The 21,150-nt window shown below is 41.0% G+C and overlaps 1 protein-coding gene and 2 pseudogenes across 4 annotated transcripts in view; 2 read left to right on the top strand and 1 right to left on the bottom strand.

Moving 5' to 3' along the window:
• The window catches only part of TJP2 (tight junction protein 2), a 138,064-nt gene that overhangs the window by 90,816 nt on the left and 26,098 nt on the right, over positions 1-21,150 (top strand). For all 4 annotated transcript variants that reach the window (XM_032635390.1, XM_032635388.1, XM_032635389.1 and 1 more), the window contains exons 3-10: positions 3,416-3,469; positions 6,226-6,350; positions 7,516-7,618; positions 13,354-13,942; positions 17,953-18,056; positions 18,980-19,133; positions 20,685-20,793; positions 20,899-21,032. In XM_032635390.1, coding sequence (XP_032491281.1) covers positions 3,425-3,469; positions 6,226-6,350; positions 7,516-7,618; positions 13,354-13,942; positions 17,953-18,056; positions 18,980-19,133; positions 20,685-20,793; positions 20,899-21,032 — 1,363 coding nt within the window. In that variant the 5' untranslated portion in view covers positions 3,416-3,424. The remainder of the gene's footprint in view (positions 1-3,415; positions 3,470-6,225; positions 6,351-7,515; positions 7,619-13,353; positions 13,943-17,952; positions 18,057-18,979; positions 19,134-20,684; positions 20,794-20,898; positions 21,033-21,150) is intronic.
• On the top strand, positions 8,537-10,157 carry LOC116755492 (annotated as a pseudogene).
• On the bottom strand, positions 11,827-12,784 carry LOC116755641 (annotated as a pseudogene).

Below are 21,150 nucleotides of genomic sequence, written 5' to 3'. Positions count from 1 at the left end.
TGTTTAAAAAAAATGTAGCTGGATCTACTTGTTTTTAGTCCATCTTGACCATCTGTCTTTATATTTATTGTGATTACTCTTCTATATTCTTCTATATTCATTTCTGCAGTCACAGTTTGTTTAGTATTTGCCCTGCTTTTTCTAAATTTCCCATTTTGTCTCTTCTGCCTGCTTTTGGATTGACTGTTGTTTTGCTTTGTTTTCATTTTATTTTCCTCTCTGCTATCTTGGAAATTATATATGCCAGAAAATTTAACCTGTGGGTTTTACCCAGTGAAATTCAAAATTAATCTACAGTTTAACTCTACTCTTGAATAAAATATTTAGAATAATTAAATCGTGTTTGAGTCTTCTGGATTTACCTGCTATGTTGCCCAGTGTTCTACTTCTGTCTTATTTGTTTAACTCTCACAAATCATGTTATTATATTGATTAGTTGCATACAGCCAATATATGTCCAGGCTTACATTCCTTCTTGCGTCTTAGGTCTTCCTGCTGGGATTATTCCTTTCTTAAATTTATCCTTTGGAAGTTCTTTTATTGCTTGTGATAAACTTTCCCAATTTTTGTTTTAAAAAAATATGAAAAAAAAAAAAAATATGTCTTTCTGCCCCCTAAATCAACAGATACTGTTTTAAAGATACTGTTCTACCGAGTACAGCCTTTCATTATTGCTGTTTCAAAGTCAGCTCTTATTCTCTTTGCTCTTTTGTAACCTCTTCTACCTACATGCTCTCATCTCTGTATCTTTTTCTGCAGTAAGATTACCATGAATTTCAAAGTGGTTTTCTTTCTTTTTGAATTTACCCTGCTTGTGATGTATAAGCCTTCTTGAACCTGAAAAATCATCAAGTCCTGAAGAGCTGTTGTGACTTTGAGTATTGCCTCTCTCCCACACTCTCTTATCATCTCCTTCAGGAAATCTTAGAAACATTGTACGACTTTCTCACTCTTAATTTCTTTCAGGTATCCCACTTTTTTTAATGCTTTGTGCTGTATTCTGGGTAATTTCTTCACATCTTTCTTCTAATTCATTATTGCCTTCAACCATGTGTCATATGTGGTTTAATCCATTTTTTAAATTTAATACATTATTGACTGGGGGATTTTTGCAGAAACTAACTCCTGTGGCCATAATATGTCTCCCGTCAAAAATGTGTTAATTTTATTATATTTTTTTATTTCTAGAATTTTTTCTTCAGATTTGCTTGGTCATTTTTTTTAAAAATAAATTTATTTATTTATTTTTGGCTGTGTCGGGTCTTCATTGCTGCATGCAGACTTTCTCTAGTTGTGGCGAGTAGGGGCTATTCTTCGTTGCGGTGTGCGGGCTTCTCATTGTGGTGGCTTCTCTTGTTGTGGAGCATGGGCTCTAGGCGCGCGGGCTTCAGTAGTTGTGGCACACGGGCTTAGTTGCTCCATGGCATGTGGGATCTTCCCGTACCAGGGCTGGAACCCGTGTCCCCTGCCTTGGCAGGCGGATTCTTAACCACTGCGCCACCAGGGAAGTCCAGCTTGTTTATTTTTGATGTTCTCTTGTGCTTTCATTATACTTTTAATTTCCCCTTTTAACTCCTTATGATAAACAAACATATGAAACATTATACATCCTTTTTTTGGTCTATGGTTATATTTCCATGAAACACTATACATCCTTTTTTTGGTCTGTGGTTATATTTCCAATATTTATAGTCTTTGATTCTGCAGTTTTTTGTTTCTTTTAACTCTCACTTGCTTTGTGTGTGTGTTTAAATTGTGAACTCATATTCCTCAAATGCTTATCTGAGGGATTCTCTGAAGCCTGTGTTTTAATGTGTTTCTAGGGGAGAATTTCATTCTCCTCCATGTACCTGGGTGGGTGGTGCTACCAATGCAGTACCACTTTGAGTGTGAGGGTTTTGGAGCGGGGAGAGTGTGGTCACATCTGTAATATGAATTTCAGCCTCAAACCTGAGTGAGTACAGGTCTACTGATACAGGAATTCTCCATGGAGATATTTTTAGTTATTTCCACTCTACCCAGAGCCAAGAATAAGGTAGGCAGGCGACTCTCCCTGCTGTCTCCATTGCCTGGTAGTGTTTTTGCCCCACATACATTCACTCTGATCTGATCTCCACTCTGTTTGGATCCTACAGTTTCTCTTTTCCCGGCCTCCTGTTGAAATGCCTGCTTCAGTGCTGCCTTATTTCTCTGGCTTTGGGCTTTCTTGGCATTTCTTGCCTTTAAGGATTTCCCCTCGAAGGCAGCCTGCATTTAATGAATTATTATTATTATTATTGAATGATATCCACTGTTTTCAGATTTATCTAGACATCTATTTTATTTTATTTTTTTATTTTTTATATTTTTGCGGTACGTGGGCCTCTCACTGTTGTGGCCTCTCCCGTTGCGGAGCACAGGCTCCGGACGCGCAGGCTCAGCGGCCGTGGCTCACAGGCCCAGCCGCTCCACGGCATGTGGGATCCTCCCGGACTGGGGCACGAACCCGTGTCCCCAGCATCGTCAGGCGGACTCTCAACCACTGTGCCACCACAGTGGCAAGCCCTAGACATCTATTTTAGAATACTGTCAGAAACTGAAGCCCAGTGGTCTTTATGCTGGCATCATCATCTTTCACACCCACAATACTGGTGGAGAAAAGGCCAAGGGGTCCCACAGATTACAGAATTTGGCAGTCTCTGTGATAAGGCCAAGGATTCCTTTAGACATAAAAATCCATAAAACTTGAGTTCCCTGGTGGTGCAGTGGTTAGGACTCAGCACTTTCACTGGCATGGCCCCAGGTTCAATCCCTGGTCAGGGAACTAAGATCCCACAAGCTGCACAGCATGGGCATCCGCCCGCCCCCCCCCCCCCACAAAAATGCATGAAACTTGCCTAGGAGGTCACCTTTGACTGGAGGGAGATTTTTTTTTTTTTTTTTAAAGAATGAAAGTATATCTGTTTGCAACTCTAGATAAGGGCTTTTATCATGACAGTGTTTTGGAGTGGTGATAGTAAAAAAGCTTAACACTTAGTATTCCAGTCGTTCTTTTTTTTTTCTTTTTGGCCGTGCTGCGCGGCATGTGGGATCTTAGTTCCCTGAGGAGTGATCGAACCCGCGGTCCCTGCATTTGATGTGCAGGGTCTTAACCACTGGACTGCCAGAGAAGTCCCTAATATTTCATTCTTGTTAGGGTACATCTCTCCCTATGTATTTCTCTAATTTTCTACTATTGTTAAGTTTGCCATTTCATTCAAGGAGAGTATATTTGAAAATATAACAGGTAGTATAGTGTTCCTAAAAAATACCCACTCTTTGGTGTATAGAATATGTGAGCTGGCCTTTCTATGGAGACATTTTGAATTATAGTTTTATTTCTAACATTGAAATGTTTGTGTTTTTAATCAAATTGGTTTTGATTGTTCTAAAACAGGCCCCAGGCATGGAGGAGTTGATATGGGAACAGTACACTGTGACCCTACAGAAGGTGAGTACTACACATGTCATATCTGCTACAGTCTGTTCTTGAGTTTACAGATCATGGATCTTTTTTTTTTAATTGAAGTATAGTTGATTTACAATGTTTCAGGTATACAGCAAAGTGATTCATTAAACACACACACACACACAAACACTTTTTCAGATTCCTTTCCATTATAGGTTACTACAAGATATTGAATATAGTTCCCTGTGCTGTTCAGTAGGACCTTTATCTGTTTTATATATAGTTGTGTGTATCTGTTAATTCCAAATTCTTAATTTATCCCTCCTTCCCCTTTTCCCTTTGGTAACCATAAGTTTATTTTCTATGTCTGTGTATCTGTTTCAAGTTTGTAAATAAGTTCATTTGTATCATTTTTAGATTCCACATACAAGTGCTATCATATGATATTTGTCTTTCTCTGTCTGACTTACTTCATTTAGTGTGATAATCTCTAGGTCCATCCATGTAGCTGCAAATGGCATTATTTCATTCTTTTTTATGGCTGAGTAATATTCCATTGTATATGTATACCACAACAGATCATGGATCTTATTTATTTTTACACAAACACAGTTATTGCATTAACAAGGATTTGCATGTTGTTATTGTTTGGCTAAGGGCTGTATAGTATAGAAAATTATAGAGGTTAATTAATGTATTGAGGTTAATTAATGTATTCACCTGTCTCCAGATAGAATAGTTTATGAAAAAAGAGGGGAAAGGAAGGGAGGAATGGAAATAATCTGTTCTGTTTAAGGACGTTGAGGTAGCTTCTACAACTTTTGTAATTTTAATTATAGCATTTATAACTTATTCCCTCAGTGAGTTTTAAGTCCAAACTAAAAAAACATTTTTTTTAATTAAAAAAAAATGTTTTTTGGCTGCGCCACACGCATGAGGGGTCTTAGTTCCCTGACCAGGGAATGAACCCGTGCCCCTGCAGTGGAAGCTTGGAGTCCTAACCACTGGACCACCGGGGAGTTCCCCAAACTAATTTTAAAACGTTAGTTTAGCACTCAGGAGATATGGGTTGTAGTCTTTGTCTCACTCCTGATTATATTAATAGGTTCCGAATTAATCAGATTTTAAACAACAGCCCCCTCCCCACAGTGGGGTTGAAAGTAGAAGTAAGATCACATGGAAGTGTATTTTACTTAATTTTTAAAGGTATTTCACAGGTATTGCCCCTCTTGATTAAATTAATTAGGTAATACAAAGAGCTTCTTCTAGTACTTGGAATCCAGCACATAATCACTGCTTAATGAATGTTAGCTCTGTTCCTTTTTATTCTGACAGCAGAGTTTGAGGTGGGCATGATAGGTGCTAGCCCCACTCGAAACAAGCGCAGCCACCAAGAGTTTGTAAGTGACTTGCGTGCGGCTGAGTCAAGCTAGACATGCACTCGTGATCCCAAAGGCTTATTCCATCAAGCTGCCTTGGTCAGCATCTCACTTTTCCTGGGCCCTGCATGGCTCTTTCTCCACTCTGAGTCTCTCCAGTCTCTGTCACCTCTTAGATGGATTGTAAGTTCGTCAAAGGGAGAGTTTTCCTTTGACCGTCACAACCATGAACTTCAACTCTTGACTTCAGTGCAAATTTGGTTCTTGAATAAATGTGTATTAAATCAATCCAGGTAGAAAAACACAGATTGGTGCTCAAGTGCTGAAACTTCTGGAGCAGTAATCATGATTTCTCCAGTTGAGAGGCTTCCCCTTTTAGGTCTTATTTTTCACCTCTTGTCATCTTCTGACTCTTCTCTCTGCCCTTCCACCACATACCATTTGAGTTTGGACCCCGAACTGGCAAAGGTGAGAAACATTTTTGGCCTGGTATAGAGGATGGAGCTCTCCCTATGTAAAACCAGGTACCAGGGGATAGCACTGCCAAATTCAAAGCCGTGTGATTAATGAACAACAAGCCAGCTTGTCTGTGTTGCTGTTTGTTATTGATTGCCACAGTGGGCCCCACGTGGGAACTTATCTTGAGGTGAGGGTTCTTTCATTCTCTGAGAAGATTTTTATGTAATGAAACCCGTATTTAGTGTGATAGTCACGTACATGCCCCTGTGATCTGGATGAAATCCGGGAGCTTAGCTTTTTTAAACACCGAAATGAGTTGGGATTCTCTATTATTTGGGTTCACTGTGATACATTTCTCTATTAATCTTGAATCTAATTAATCTGTATTTCCATCTTATATGCATGTAGAAAAGAATTTAATGCTTTGCTCTCTCATGAGATCTCAAAACTAAGTTCATCTTCGGATTTTATCTTTAAAATCCATTTCCTTCTTTTTGACCCTATATGGAAGTGAAACCACTAGCTCCGCTAACTTGGAAGTTAAAGGTATTCTTTAAAAATATGGTTTTAGCATAGATTCAGTTGTGACCAGCCCATCTGGCTCAGGCCTGGATATGAGAACAGGTATGATTGATGAATCCAATAACACATCCTTATTTGGACAGAAGATGTAATTTCCCATCCCCTGCCAGCTTCTAGTGATAACTCCAGTCTGTGCTATCAATCTTGTCCAGCTTTCCCAAGGCTGTTTCTTGTAGATAAGGAATTTCCCTTTATAAACCTGTCAGCTAACCATGATGACGCTGTACTCTGTTTCTCACTTGTTTCTCTAAGCCTTCTGTTCCTGAGCTGTCTCCGGTTATTGGTTTGACCTTTATTTTATCGAATGCTTGTAATAAATCCTGAAAACCACTTATAGAAAGATTTTATTTTAATTTTTCTCTTAACCCCAATGAACAGGATTCCAAGAGAGGATTTGGAATTGCAGTGTCCGGAGGCAGAGACAACCCACACTTTGAAAATGGGGAGACATCAATCGTCATTTCTGACGTGCTCCCGGGTGGGCCCGCCGATGGACTGCTTCAGTGAGTGTCCTTACTCCCTGCCCCCAACCCCTGCCAGCCCACTGGTTGGCCCTAGACAGGGGGCTTTAAGTGGCGTGCACTTTTAAAATTCAAAAAGAAAAGAAAATTTTACATATGTGTATTGAAAAGTCTTCAGGCAGTAATGGAGACCATAACACACCATGTTTTAACAATCCCCAAACCTTTGGGAATATCCAGGCTTTGAATAGAGGAAAGCAATAATTTCCACAGGAAGATGGTTATAACTATCTATCGTAACTATCATTCCTGGGTTTAGGAATCATTTATGAACATCGAGTGTAAAATTGGCATGCTCTTTTTTTCCCCTGATGCCTACCCACACTGTCTATATTTATTTTCATTTTTATTCATTAAGAATGCGGATAGTCTGCTTAATGATTATCTAATTTGTAAGAGGGAGGTAGAAATTGGAAAAATTTACCAGATGAAAATCCAAGTTTTCCAACTGCCAGGCTTCTGGTCTGAAGAGCAAATGCCATTGGAAAAAGTGCATGTCTGAGTCCCCTTAGGATAATTTCTCAGGGCAGAATCTAAAGTCAGTTACACAGCTGCCTTGGCCACATGGCTCCAAAATTTAGCTTCTGTTGGCATTTCATCTCAATGGTCCTCTCCAAGTTAGTATTCTTTCATACAGAGAGCGTGGTAGAATTTTTACATGATTTTTTTTGATGAGACAAATTTAAGAGCTAGGGTTCTGTGACCTCAAAATTTCTTTAAGAATCTGAGGCGAGCTCTTGATTTCATCCCCTCCAAAACACAAGTGAATATCAACCGCCTTTGGGGAGATCTGTAGACTTGCTGAAGCGTACCGTGTACCATAGGTAAGGAGGCCCTGACACACACGTCCCATTTGTGCTCAAACCTTGCTGCTATCCAGTGCCTCCTGGAGGGACCCCGTGGGTTTGGGTCCTTCTCCCCAGGTGGTTTCCAGGAGACACTGTCCACAGTGGGCTGAGTGGCTCCTGGGTTCCTTCCTCAGAAGAGCTCAGACCAAGTTGATGGATTAAGCCTCAGGAGTCATTAGACACTGAGCCCTTTAAGAAGCATTTTGGTTCAATCCGCCACTTTTATTTGTTCCTAAATAAATGATTCAGAGGGATGAGATGGGAGTTTTTCACATTCCGTTTTTCTGTTTTATTTGCAGAGAAAATGACAGGGTGGTCATGGTTAACGGCACCCCCATGGAAGGCGTGCTCCATTCATTTGCTGTTCAGCAGCTGAGGAAAAGTGGGAAGATTGCTGCCATTGTACGTTCTGGGTTTGTTTTCAGCTCGCCTCGGTAGGACTTTGTTTTTATGCCCAGAAGAAAATGACTACTTGCTCTTCAGCCCTATCTAGGGACCACTATTTCCATATCCTCAGTACTTTGGGAGAGTGATGTTAAGGGTGATGTAAAGATGTAGGTGAGGGATCCCTCCCTGCCGTCTCCTTATCCTACTCCTGACTTAAGATCAGTGCTTCTCTTGTCTGAGTGAATTTGCCTTGAGCCAGGTTAAACAATTATTCCCTAAGAGGATTAACTAGATTGAGAACAATGGTAAAACAGCATTCATTTGGAGACTAGATTATGAGCTCAGAAACTCATTTGTAAAGGCCCTCACAGGATCTGTTCTATCTTCATAAACTGCTGTTTCTTAGGAGATACTGGCAATCTGTACCATTCACTCATTTATTAGCTCACTCAGTCATTCAGCAAACATTGGTTGCAAATGACCTGAAGCAGGTCTGAGCTGCAAGGAGTGTTCGCTCCAGTGGGTCAAGTGGACACACTAAGCGAGAATTGGAACACAGTGTGTTAGGGGCAGTGCTGGGGGGGGCGGGGATGCATTGGGTCTGTGGTATTTAACTTTTTTTTTCAACTTTATATTATGAAAATTTTCAAACAAAAAGAAAAGTTCAAAGATTAGTATAATCAACACATATATCTTCTACAGTGTTAATATTCTGCCATATTCACTTGATTTTTCTTTTTTTTTTTTGATTTTTCTTTATGTATGTATATAAAGACATACATACTTTTAGTGAACCATTTGAGGGGAAGTTGCAGACACGACAGTTTAATCCTTCTTACTTCTCAAGTCTCCTAAATAAGGATATTTAACTGCATAATTACACTACTATTATCCTGTTTAGGAAAAGTAGCTACAGGCTCTATGGCAGGGCTAATGGCGGTCTCTGGGAGGGCTCACGAAAATGAGTACTTCCCAGAACTGCTGCTGCCAGTGCCCTCGTCCCCATGGTGAGCCTCAGCTGCCTGCCACCTCTGCAGGAGACCCTCCAACATTAGCAGGCAAATGAAGATAAGACATTGTCAGCCAATCTAAAATACCTTTCCTTGGGAATTTTGGTCTTTCAGGCTACCAGTTTGGTTCTAACAATGTGTTATTCTAGGACTTTAAAAGAGGAGGGGCCTCGTTATCTATCATCTACAGCTGTGGCTGTTGCTGAACTTTTGAAAACAATGGCCTGCATTTTATTAGTCTACAAAGACAGCAAATGTACTCTAAGAGCACTGAATTGAATACTACATGGTGAAATTCTTAACAAACCTATGGAAACGCTTAAACTTGCTATTCCATCAGGGATATATACTCTTCAGAATTATTTACTCTCTGTGGCACTGTCAAATGTAGATGCAGCTACTTATCAGGTCACATGTCAGTTGAAAATTCTTAGGACTGCATTATTTTCTGTGTCGATGCTTAGTAAAAAAATTAGGTGTGTACCAGTGGCTCTCCCTAGTAATTTTGATGACAGGAGTTGCTTTTGTACAGTGGCCCTCAGATTCTCAAGCGCTTAATTCTTTTTCTTTTAATTTTTTATAAATTTATTTATTTAGTTTTGGCTGCGTTGGGTCTTCGTTGCTGCGCGCAGGCTTTCTCTAGTTGCAGCGTGCGGGCTTTCTCTAGTTGCGGCGAGCGGGGACTTCTCTTCGTTGTGGCGTGCAGGCTTCTCATCGCGGCGGCTTCTCTTGTTGTGGAGCACGGGCTCTAGGCACACGGGCTTCCATAGTTGTGGCACGCGAGCTCAGTAGTTGTGGCGCACGGGCTTAGTTGCTCTGCGGCATGTGGGATCTTCCCGGACCAGGGCTTGAACCCGTGTCCCCTGCATTGGCAGGTGGATTCTTAACCACTGAGCCGCCATCGAAGCCCCGCAAGCGCTTAATTCTAAGGAACTTTCACCTGGCTCACAATTCGTAGGCCTCGTGGCAGTTCGCACAGCATGTTTTTCAAGTGGCTTTGCTGGGTTTTAGTTTGAGAAAATCTTAAAAGAAACCAAACAATCAGTGTGGGTAAGAAACATTCAACTTGGTTTTTTGGGGAGTATATTTGGATTAATGGGTGTATATGTTTATGAAGGAGAACTGGAATCAAAGAATGGATTTTTTCAGGGGTATAACCAGCTGACATGGATAGTTGTTGTTGTTCAGGCACTGGGAGGCCTTGTAATAGCTGCTGTGATTAAGTATGCGGATAACATTTTAAAAGGATTTGCAGCCTCTTTGTGAATAGTATTATCAACACTGATATCTTATTTTTGACAAGATTTCGTACCAACCAGTGTCTTTTCTCTTGGAGCCATCCTTGTAATAAGAGCTACTTTCCTATATGGTTATGATCCTAAACCTGCAGGAAATCCCACTAAAGCATAGTGGTAATACTATCTTTACCTGGTTTTTCACATTGGCGCACTGGGAATCTCTTCATTAATCCTGAACAGAGGACTTCTACAGATTCTAAGAAAAAATCACCATGCTGAGTCTGATTATAATGTTCAAATGGTTTGAAAATATACAAGTTTAGGGATAAAATACATGTATATGTAACAAAATGCCCATTGCATCTAGAAATCAAAACTTGAAAGTATTTCCAGGGAGTAGAATAATTATTAGAGGAAACTTGAAATCTGAGTTTAAAAAGATTTTGTTTTTGTTTTTTTTTTTTTTTTTTTGCGGTATGCGGGCCTCTCACTGTTGTGGCCTCTCCCGTTGCGGGGCATAGGCTCCGGACGCGCAGGCCCAGCGGCCATGGCTCACGGGCCCAGCCGCTCCGCGGCATGTGGGATCTTCCCGGTCCGGGGCACGAACCCGCGTCCCCTGCATCGGCAGGCGGACTCTCAACCACTGCGCCACCAGGGAAGCCCAAGATTTTGTTTTTGATTGCTGCAGAAATAACCTATGCACTCTTTGTTGCACGAGCACACAACAAATGTCACATCAATTTTGCAAATTAGATATATTTAATTTTATTAAATGTTTTTTATCTTACTCTTTCTGTACAGATATATCAAATAACATGGATATTCAAAGTTTGAAAATTATAATTACGTATAATTTTGCACATATAAAGCTGTGAAGAAATAGAAGTATGATTTGAAAAACATTCTCATGTATCTCAGATTTTTATATTTATACTGAAGATTACTAAACAAAGGATTGCTATATGTTGCAGATGTTCAAATGCATAAAAATTGATAAAGTAACATTCTGGGTCTGACTTGTCAGAATAAAATTCATATTTAAATTTAATGTAAAGAAATACACACATCTATTGCTCCATCCACATTTTAAGATCTTTTAGTGCTTCAAAACTGCTGGAAGCAATCCAGTTGTTCCTGTGCTAGATAGTAGCCAGTGACTTTTACACTAATGGAGTTTTGTCCTTAATCTCTTAATTGTATTTCTTTTCTGTAAATCAGATAAATCCTTGTTATTACTTTAAAATTAAAAAAAGAAAAGTAATAATAACTCTACAATATCATTTAATATACAGTCCATACCCTAAGATGACTTTGGTAGATTATTTTTCTTCCCCATCCAGGATCCAATCAAAGTTCACTCATCACATTTGGTCCTAATCACTTTAGTCCATTTTAATCTTTTTTTTTAAAGAGACAGCCTTTATTTTTAGGATTTTTACATTGAAGACTTCAAAAAGTGGTAGGTTTTTAGAACTTATTGACCTGTATTTAAATGGAACTGTTGACAAAGATTCACCAGAAATAATCTGAACAAGCGGGAAAATACAGTTAATGCTCCTGAAATCGACTAAAGTAATTCCAGGACATATGGTTTATCCAACATAACAATACCTCTAAATGCTGTCACCGATATGAAACTGACTGCTTCTTTTCTAAACACACAGTGGTATAATTAACAATATTCAATCACTTCTGTTCTTTCCTGAATATATAAAAATTAAAATATCAATTAAAAACTAATATATTCTTGTCTTTAAATGTTTCTTACAGATACAGTTTCATTCAATAGTGGTGTGGTTTAAGAGACTTTTCATTCACAAGTCAAACAACAATCCACCCAAAGGGAACTGACAGCCTATAGGCTCATAGTGCAAATAAAGAGTTCGGGAATTCGGCAACTAAAATACAAAACAGATAAAATTCTTAGAAGATACATGCAGTAAGCTCTGCTAAGCAGCTGGCCACAGAACTAGAACATTTGGTAATTTTCCTGGTGATTTCAGTGGGACTCCAGATGTTTCCAAACTCGAACTCTCAGGCTTTGTATTTTGCTTTCCCAGTTTCGCTAATGACACAAACATGATTCAAATCCCTGAAGTATTCATTGTAGTCAAGGGCATATCCTACAACAAACTTGTCTGGAATTTCAAATCCAACAAAGTTTGGTCTATATCCAATACTTTGAGGGGTCCTTTTCACCAGCAAGCTTGCAGCCTTGACCATCTTTGGATTTTGCTGCTTGACCAAGGAAAGCAAGGTTTGCCTTGTTTTGCCAGTGTCAGTTATATCTTCAACAGTCAAGACATTCTTTCCAGTTAAAGTTGAGAGATCATCTCCACCAATTACTTTTATTTTTAACATCCTTATTGGAGTATAATTACTTTACGATGGTGTGTTAGTTTCTGCTGTATAACAAAGTGAATCAGCTATACGTATACATATATCCCCATATCTCCTCCCTCTTGCGTCTCCCTCCCTCCCACCCTCCCTATCCCACCCCTCTGGGTGGTCACAAAGCACTGAGCTGATCTCCCTGTGCTATGCGGCTGCTTCCCACTAGCTATCGGTTTTACATTTTCCACCAATTACTTTTACGCCACCTGTTGACTGGTCATTACAGTAGCTCTTCAGTCTGATAAAATCTAGGCATAGGTATAGATCTATCACTATTTCTGTTCAGTGCTTGGATGTAATCCAGCAGGTCAGCAAAGAATTTATAGCCCCCCCTGAGCACACAGAGGGCCACAATGTGATGGCCTCCCATCTCCATCACATTCTCGAGCCAGCCGTTCGGTGCTGTCCATATTTAGTCCATGAAGAATAAACACCTTTTCCAAATCCTCAGCATAATGATTAGGTCTACAGAATAAATCTAGGTCATAACCTGGTGCATCATCACTAATCACGACTCTGGGGCTGCGGGTCGCCATAGCGGAGCCGACTGGTGCGCGGGCTGAGGGCAGTCTCGGGAGGAGAAGCCGGCGGCGGGTCCGAACAGGAGGCAGAGGGCGGGAGGCTGCGCGGCGCGGGAAAGCGGAGTGGTCCGCCCCAGCGCTCTTCGCTGCCTCCACTCAGCGCCCTCGCTGGTCCATTTTAATCTTAAAGGATCCCTCTTTTACCTCCTCTCTCCCCTTACCTGCCGCCCCCCCCCACCTCTTTTGAATGACATTGACTTTTGGATGAACCTACACACTTGTATACAGAATGTCTCACTTTCTGGGTTTTCATTTTTGTAACTTAGTGATTTAAATCCCTTTGGTGCTTTTCACACTTTGAGTAGAAGCAGATTTTGGAGGCACTGTGCTCAGAGTTTTATACTTATTGTCTTATTTTATCCTTGACCCCCTGAGGGGGTCCTCATTTTCCAGATGAGGACCCTGAGGCTTAGCAACTGGGTGGGGACACAAGAGTTTTACTGGAAGGAGAACCCGGGCTCTTAACCACTGCATTCTCTATGTTTGGTTGTGATTGTCTTGCGTCCCCACTGTTTGTTTTGTGACAGGTGGTCAAGAGGCCCCGGAAGGTCCAGCTGGCCCCGCCGCAGGGCAGCCCTCCCGTCCACGAGCATGACCGGGCTTTCGAGCTGATGGATGAATTTGATGGCAGAAGCGCGCGCAGCGGGTACAGCGAGAGGAGCCGGCCCAGCAGCCGCGGAGAGTGCAGCCGCAGCTGGGAGGACAGCCTGGAGAGGGGTCGTCCCCACGACCGGGCGCGCAGCCGGGAGCGAGACCGGAGCCGCGGCCGGAGCCTGGAGCGGGGCCTGGACCACGACCCCGACGACTACTACTACCAGCGAGCCCGAGAGCGCAGCCGTGGCCGCAGCCTCGAGCGGGGCCTGGACCACGACGACGATGACTACCGGCGAGCCCGGGAGAGGAGCCGCGGCCGGAGCTTTGACCCGACCTACGATCGCGCCTACAGCCCGGAGCGGGAGTATGGCCGCAGGGCCCAGGCGGATGCCCGGTACGGGGCGTCCTGGAGCCGCAGCCGCGAGCACCTCCACTCCCGCAGCCCCAGCCCCGAGCCGCGGGTACAGCTGGACTCAGACAGGCCCATCGGGATCCTTCTGATGAAAAGCAAAGCAAATGAAGGTAGTCATGCTTGATGAAGAAAAGCACTATAATAGCTAACTCTTACGTGGAACCTGCTGTGTGCCAAGCACTGACCTAATAAATGCTTTGCACAGATTAGCTCATTTTGTCCTCACCACCACCCCCTGTGGGAGTTAGTCATATCTTCATTTTATAGACAACGAAACTAGTGGCACAGAAAAGTTCATTGACTTGCACAAAGTTGTATCATCAGTGGCTAAGCCAGGTGGTGGAAATCTGGCTTTAAACTAATAGGCCAGTGGTTCTCAGAGCAGCATAAATATCACCTGGACGCTTATTAGAAATGTAGATTCTCAGGCCCCAGACCAGCCCCCACTGAATCAGAAGCACTGGGGTGGCCCCTGGGGTCTCTGTGTTAACAGGCTCTCTTGGTGAACCCAGTGCAGCTTAAACTGTTGAAACCACGGTAGGGGACAATACTCCAGCTAATCTTGATTGAGTTTTTGCTCTATGCCAGGGCCCTCTGTGGAATAAATACTTTCTAATTTAATCCTCACCAGAAGCCTTTGTGGTAGGTAGGAGACTTCATTCCTCTTTTACAGGTGGGTATAGCAAGGTGCAGAGAGGTTTTTGGTGTGTCCACAGATGAGGCGGGCTCTGGCCCAGGCTGCCCGTCCCATGTTGCGTGCCTGGAGCAGTTGCATACGCTTAAGCACATCCAGATTCACTAAACCCCTTTGTGGCAGCTGGACAAGCCAGTAGCACTTGCAGTGAGGTGAGGCTTCTGCGACTCAGAGGTGGGAGGTGACATGCCCACATCTTGAAGCTGGTAAGTAAGTGGTGGAGTTGGAGCTCAAACTTCATCTCTTGGAAATAGATGATAGGAAACAAGTAGGTGAATGAACAGGGATTTAGAACCCCATGTTGAGCTATTCCCTGCATTGATTTTTAGCTTCCAACTTTTTGAATTCCTGGTAACATCTTTTATCTCTGCTTGTTCTCTAATTGTCCTCCTTCAAAGAGGAAAAAAGATAAGAGTACCCAAGAGTGCAAAGTGAAAGACCTCTTGCTTTTTAGGTTGGGAATTTGCATCTTCAAGAGCCTATCAGATGAGAGGGTTTGTTTTCTTTAGTTCTTCTAGAGGAGCTTAAAGAGTTGAGTTATACAATTGGGTACCTATTGAAAGGATATTGAGGTAACTGCAAGGATGCGAATAATGGGATACCAGAGCCCAGGTCCAGAAAACAAAGGTGAAAGTTGAGATGGTACTATCTCTGAGGAATGTGAATCTTGGGAGATTTAAGAATTCTAGAAAATCTTTATAACCATGGAAAATGACGTATTAATTCATCAACCCCCAAGAATTGCAGAGTAAAAACCATTCTGCTTCCAGTTTGTGGACCATAGAGAAGTTTTGAGAAAGATAACTTGACACAAGGCCTCCTTCACAGAAGGCTGATGCATGTCCGGTAGGACTTGCACCCAGATTCTTGAGTTCACCGTTGCAGTGCTTTTCAGTATTTTCCTCCCCCTCTCTCTCCTCTTCCCCTTCTTCCTCTTTCTCCTTCTCTTCCCCCTCCTCCTCCTGCCACAGAAAGAACCACATCTTGCAAATAATCGTGGAGGCACCAATATGCGAAAAACTTGGCCAAGTGTTTCACGGAACGGTACTTAACTCTGTGTGATGATTTTTGAGAGGTTCTATTACATTAAATTAAAAGATACTGGTCACAACTCACTAAATTGATTTCAAGACTCACTCATGAGTTGTGACCCACAATCGAAAAGATGTTTGTCCTAAGAAACTGCCCACATCATGCCTGGTCTTAGTAATACTATTAAGGAACAGAGAGGGCTCATGCCCCTTTGCTGATACGACATTTTACTGCTTATGGGCCATTTTGCTTTTTAAACTTAGAATTCAGTGTTTGCTTGTTTGTTTTTTCCAAAGTTCTACTTTTTAAAAGATTTTTTAAGCCACCTTTTGCTAAGATGACACAGTAGTTTAGCTATCACTGGCTAGAGTCGCATAAGAATTAATCTTTACAAATATCTGGCTGCAGGCAAAACCTACATTTGATTAAGAAAAATAGGATCCATTCACATGGCCAGCTTTTACATGTTTCATGGACATCAGATAGCCTTGCTGGTAAAAGTCTTAGAAGCTGGCCAACTGACTTTTTTTCCTCATTTGAGAGGTGCCCACAAACATACCAATAGCAACCTATTTGTAATTTTACAATAAGAGTGCAGTTTTTAAGAGGATGGAGGAATTGTTGACACGTGAGAAAGAAGTCATTGCTCAAGTTTGTCTCAACCTTCTGTCCTGGGCTGTGAGGCTGTTTAACCTGTAAGGAATTGCCATCCCTGAAGAAAATGCTGTCTGTCTTACCTTTATTCTTTCTTGAGTATCAGCTCCCTAAAGGGCGGGGGTGGACCTTAACAGCTTTAATCCTTGCGGTAAGATCTGAATCTAACTTACTATAAGTCACTTAAAACTTATCTTTAAATCTACTTCTAAGTGGCAGAAAGTTACTTTATTTTGAATTGATAAGATTTTTTTTTATTGGAGTATAATTGCTTTACAATGTTGTGTTAGTTTCTGCCGCACAGTGCGGTGAATCAGCCATATGCATACACACATCCCCTCCCTCTTGGACCTCCCTCCCCCCACAATCCCACCCAACTAGGCCATCACAGAGCACCAAGCTGAGCTCCCTGTGCTATACAGCTGGTTCCTACTAGCTCTCTGTTTTATACATTGTAGTGTATATATGTCAAACCTGATCTCCCAATTCATCCCACCCTCCCCTTCCCCACCGTGTCCACACATCCGTTCTCGAGTCTACCTTTCTATTCCTGCCCTGCAAATAGGTTCATCCGTACCATTTTTCTAGATTCCACAAATATGTGTTAATATACGATACTTATTTTTCTGTTTCTGACTTCACTGAGTCCATAACAATAATAATAAAATTTGAGTGTGCCTCTTTTCAAACCTGCTAGGTTTAGGTAGCTTCCTAAAATTACCAAAATTCATCCTTAAAGTGTGTATTTTTACATGTTTAATAAGTAAAATCAGAATAGTCTGAATAGTATTTAAAATATTTTAAAATATACATACTTAGTAAATACAGTGGTTTTTCTTGAGAACAATGCAAAGTCCATAAATCCCCAGAGCTGTGCCAGTTTTAGTTGAATACTTTATTTGTTGCTTTGCTGGCTTATCTACCCCTTTTCTTCACACAGTGACATTTTTTCAGTGCCAAATCCCACACAATCTAAATTGTTACAGATAGAGGGTTTGCTATTTGTGGTACTTTCCTGTAGGCAACTGTATTGTCAGTAGAACACGCCTGTTAAGATGTACTGAATTGTTTTTTTTCCTCCCCAACATTTTGTTTTGAAAAGTGTTAATTTTGTGGCAAATAAGTCAAATAGCCTTCACCTAGTTTTACCAATTGTTAACATTTTGCCACATTTGTTTTATTTCTCCTTTTTTTCCCTTTCTCCCTCCCCCGTCTTCCTCCCCTACTGCATCTCTCTGTCTCTAAATGGTGTTTTGGAACCACTTGAAGGTAAGTTGCAGGCAAAATGACCCTTTACCCCTAAATATTTCAGCAGGTATCTCCCAAGGATAGAAACATTGCCCTTCATAACCATAATGCCATTATTACTCTTAAGAAAGTTAGCATTAATATGCCTTTTAATATATTATAGTGCAATTTATTTTGAAGTTGCTCCAAAATAATGTAATCCACCCCTACCCCCCACCTCTACCCCATATTGGATTGAGGATCTAGTGAAGTTTCATGCAGTGCATTTGGTTTTTATGTCTCTTTTAATCTAGAACAGTCCCTCTGCCTCTTTTTCTTTTTTTTTTTTTAAATGACATCGACTGTTTTGACAAGTGAAGGCCAGTGGGCTTACAGAGTGTCTCACATGCAAAATTAATTTTGCATACATATTTTTAAATCATCCTAAAAGCCAGCCTTAGTTTTCTGAACACGTTGATGAAATATGTGTTTTTTTGTGTGTTTGTCTTCTAGAGTATGGTCTCCGGCTCGGCAGTCAGATCTTCATAAAGGAAATGACCGGAACAGGTCTAGCATCTAAAGATGGCAACCTGCATGAAGGAGACATAATTCTCAAGGTGGGTGGAAAAGGGCAGAGAACAGCTGGGTTCACGCTCAGCTTCCTAGTCTGTATTTCCGCATTCAAGTGCCAAGTCAGTGAAACTTTGTTGAGATAGGAGTCAATAATAAGACAAAGCCAGGAAGGGCAGCAGAGAGATCATTTTTATCAGGAAAACCAGACTTGGAGATTTGTAATAGTTTAGTGTCAGTTAAAAACAAAAATCTTGGGGGTTCCCTGGTGCAGTGGTAAAGAAGCCGCCCACCAATGCAGGGGACACGGGTTCGAGCCCTGGTCTGGGACGATCCCACATGCCGCAGAGCAACTAAGCCTGTGTGCCACAACTACTGAGTCTGCGCTCTAGAGCCCACGAGCCACAACTACTGAAGCCCACGTGTCTAGAGCCCATGCTCCGCAACAAGAGAAGCCACCTCAATGAGAAGCCCGTGCACCACAACAAAGACCCAACACAGCCAAAAATAAAATAAATTAAAATAAATTTTTAAAAAATCTCAACAAAGTCTTTCTTCTTCCCTGTTTATTAAAAGTTTAAGTTCCTGTTCTCTAAACGAAGGAAAGATGAGAGGGCAAGTTGGTGGTATATGAATGCTGAATATTTAATCGTTTTTGTAAACCTCTCTAGTCAGGAAACATGTTCCAGTAGTAAACCAAACCATCGTCTTGAGCTTGGAAGTTAAATAAATTAGCAGAGTAACTTAAGTACACTACAGCTTTCTCAGGCCTGTGTTTGGGTTCCAGGCATGTGGGGTTATATTTAATTTAAAGGATAATTCATTTTTATTCAGTCAGTCATCCTAAAGCCCATGTCTGTTTGAGTAACTGAGCAAAGCCCTTAACTTTTTAGAAGAGGAAAATAAGAATTTTCTATTTTGCTCTGGGTAGTTGTATTGCATGGAACATTACTGTTCTTCATAAACACAGATAAATGGAACCGTAACTGAGAACATGTCTTTAACGGATGCTCGAAAACTGATAGAAAAGTCAAGAGGAAAACTCCAGCTCGTGGTGTTGAGGGACAGCAAGCAGACGCTCATCAACATCCCCTCGTTAAATGACAGCGACTCAGAAATAGAAGGTAAAGAAAGGGGAGGCTGTGAGCTGAGCTGGAGGAGAGTAAGACTGTTGCTTCTGCATTTTCATCTCTATTTAGCATAGCCATTCACCTGGAAGTTAAATTGCTAACAGAAGCCTCTCTTTTAAACTTTAATTCCAGGTTTGGTTGTTATTTTCTTATTAAAGGGTCTGTTGAAATTAGGATTCCAGTATGAAATTCTGGTGTACTTGTGAATCCCTATGGACTCTGATTTAGACCATTGAAAACAAAACTTGTTAGTAAAAAAATGTATGTGGGAGTGGTTCACAGAACTAACCACATACATTTGTAAATTGCTCATTCTTGTGCTTTATCATGTGATTTTTTTTGAAGTGACTTAATATTTCCAACAAAGAGAAGACATTATAGAGGATAGTTAAAACTGGTAGACACTATAATAGACTCAGTCAGAATGGCTGAATATTCTGGTATTCATTGATTAGCAATCTGTGTCACCTCTTCTCTTATGAAGCTATAGTCGTTTCTTTTTTTTAATTTGAATATGGATTTTACATAAGATAACATTTATTTATTTGGTCTCTCTTCATTTATTTTCACAGCCAAATCCAACTTCTTGTCCTTCAAAATGGTCTTGTGTCTTTTTAGCCCTTTACTTTTTGGCGGGGCGGGGGGCTCTTGGGCATGTCTTTATTATTTATTTTTATTTTTTTAATTGAAGTATAGTTGACATACAGTACATACGATAACATTTTAACCATGTAAAAATTACCAATAAAAATAAAGAGGCATGCTATTTCCTACTTAATCATCTAGTATTGGCTTTGTGCAGAAAAGTTTAGAAAATATTAAGTTCTCAAGTTTAGAAATGGACTTGTTGATCTTTAAAAGAATTACTTTATAAAACCTTAAAACTTGGTTTAATTTCTATTATATACAATGTCTAATCAGGTGGTTACTGCTCTGAATACAGGAAAACACGTAGAGCACAGGAAGTAATGCCAGGGTGCTAGGAGCTTACGGGTTATTTCCTTGTTACTCCAAGTGTGCTCCTTAGCCCACTAGCAGCATCGTGTCATCCAGGAGCTTGATGGAATTGCAGAATCTCGGGCCCGGCCCAGAAGAGTTGCATTCTAACAAGATCCCAGGTGATATGTATGCACATTAAAGTTTCAGAAGCACTGGTCTATGTGCACACTCAAAATGAGTGTGTGTGTGTGTGTGTGTGTGTGTGTGTACCTGTATATATACACTAATATAGATTCACACATACACACACACATATATATATTCCCATCATTGGATTTTGTCTCTTCAGTGTCAGCTTTGATGGAAAGTATGATGAAAGAGGAACATAAAATTCTGGATTTAGAGCCCTCTTTGTTAATTAATGCCTTTCCTTTCAAACGATCAGATTCTTTTTTTTTTTTTCAACGAAAGACTATCAGACTAATAGCACATTTACTGCCTGCCCTCTCTTCCATTTCCCCTGTTTCCTTGCCCAGAGAATAGAATAATTTCTGGCACAGGTCTCAAATGTTTTATTAAGAAGTCTTTTCTTATTTTTGAAATCAGATATCTCAGAAATAGAGTCAAACCAATCATTTTCTCCGGAGGACAGACGACAGCAGTATTCCGATTATGATTATCATTCCTCGAATGAAAAGCTGAAGGAAAGACCAAAGTAAGATGATGAGTATTTTCCCTCGCCCACATCCCTGGGAGTGTACGCACATACGTATTTGCAAATCTGTCACATGATGAGACATTAACATGACGTGTGCTTAAGTTCAAGAGAGGACACACATAGCAGATGGTCCAGGATGGGCGCCACACCCACTCCCTTTAAGTCCACTGGGGATGTTGCAGCTGCAGTGAGCGCAGAGCCCAGCAAGGAACCCACATACCAAGAGGAATCCCCAGGTGAGGCTCATTTTAAACCGTCATGTTCAGGTGTCAGTGCTTGGTAATTCCAGAAGGTGGCTGGAAAGAGAGAGAGAAATTATTTTAAAATCATTTTTATATATGGAAGAGGCACTCC

Source organism: Phocoena sinus, chromosome 6 (genome assembly GCF_008692025.1).
Source record: "Phocoena sinus isolate mPhoSin1 chromosome 6, mPhoSin1.pri, whole genome shotgun sequence".
Lineage (NCBI taxonomy): Eukaryota > Metazoa > Chordata > Mammalia > Artiodactyla > Phocoenidae > Phocoena > Phocoena sinus.
This window is presented reverse-complemented; position numbering and strand designations above follow the sequence as displayed.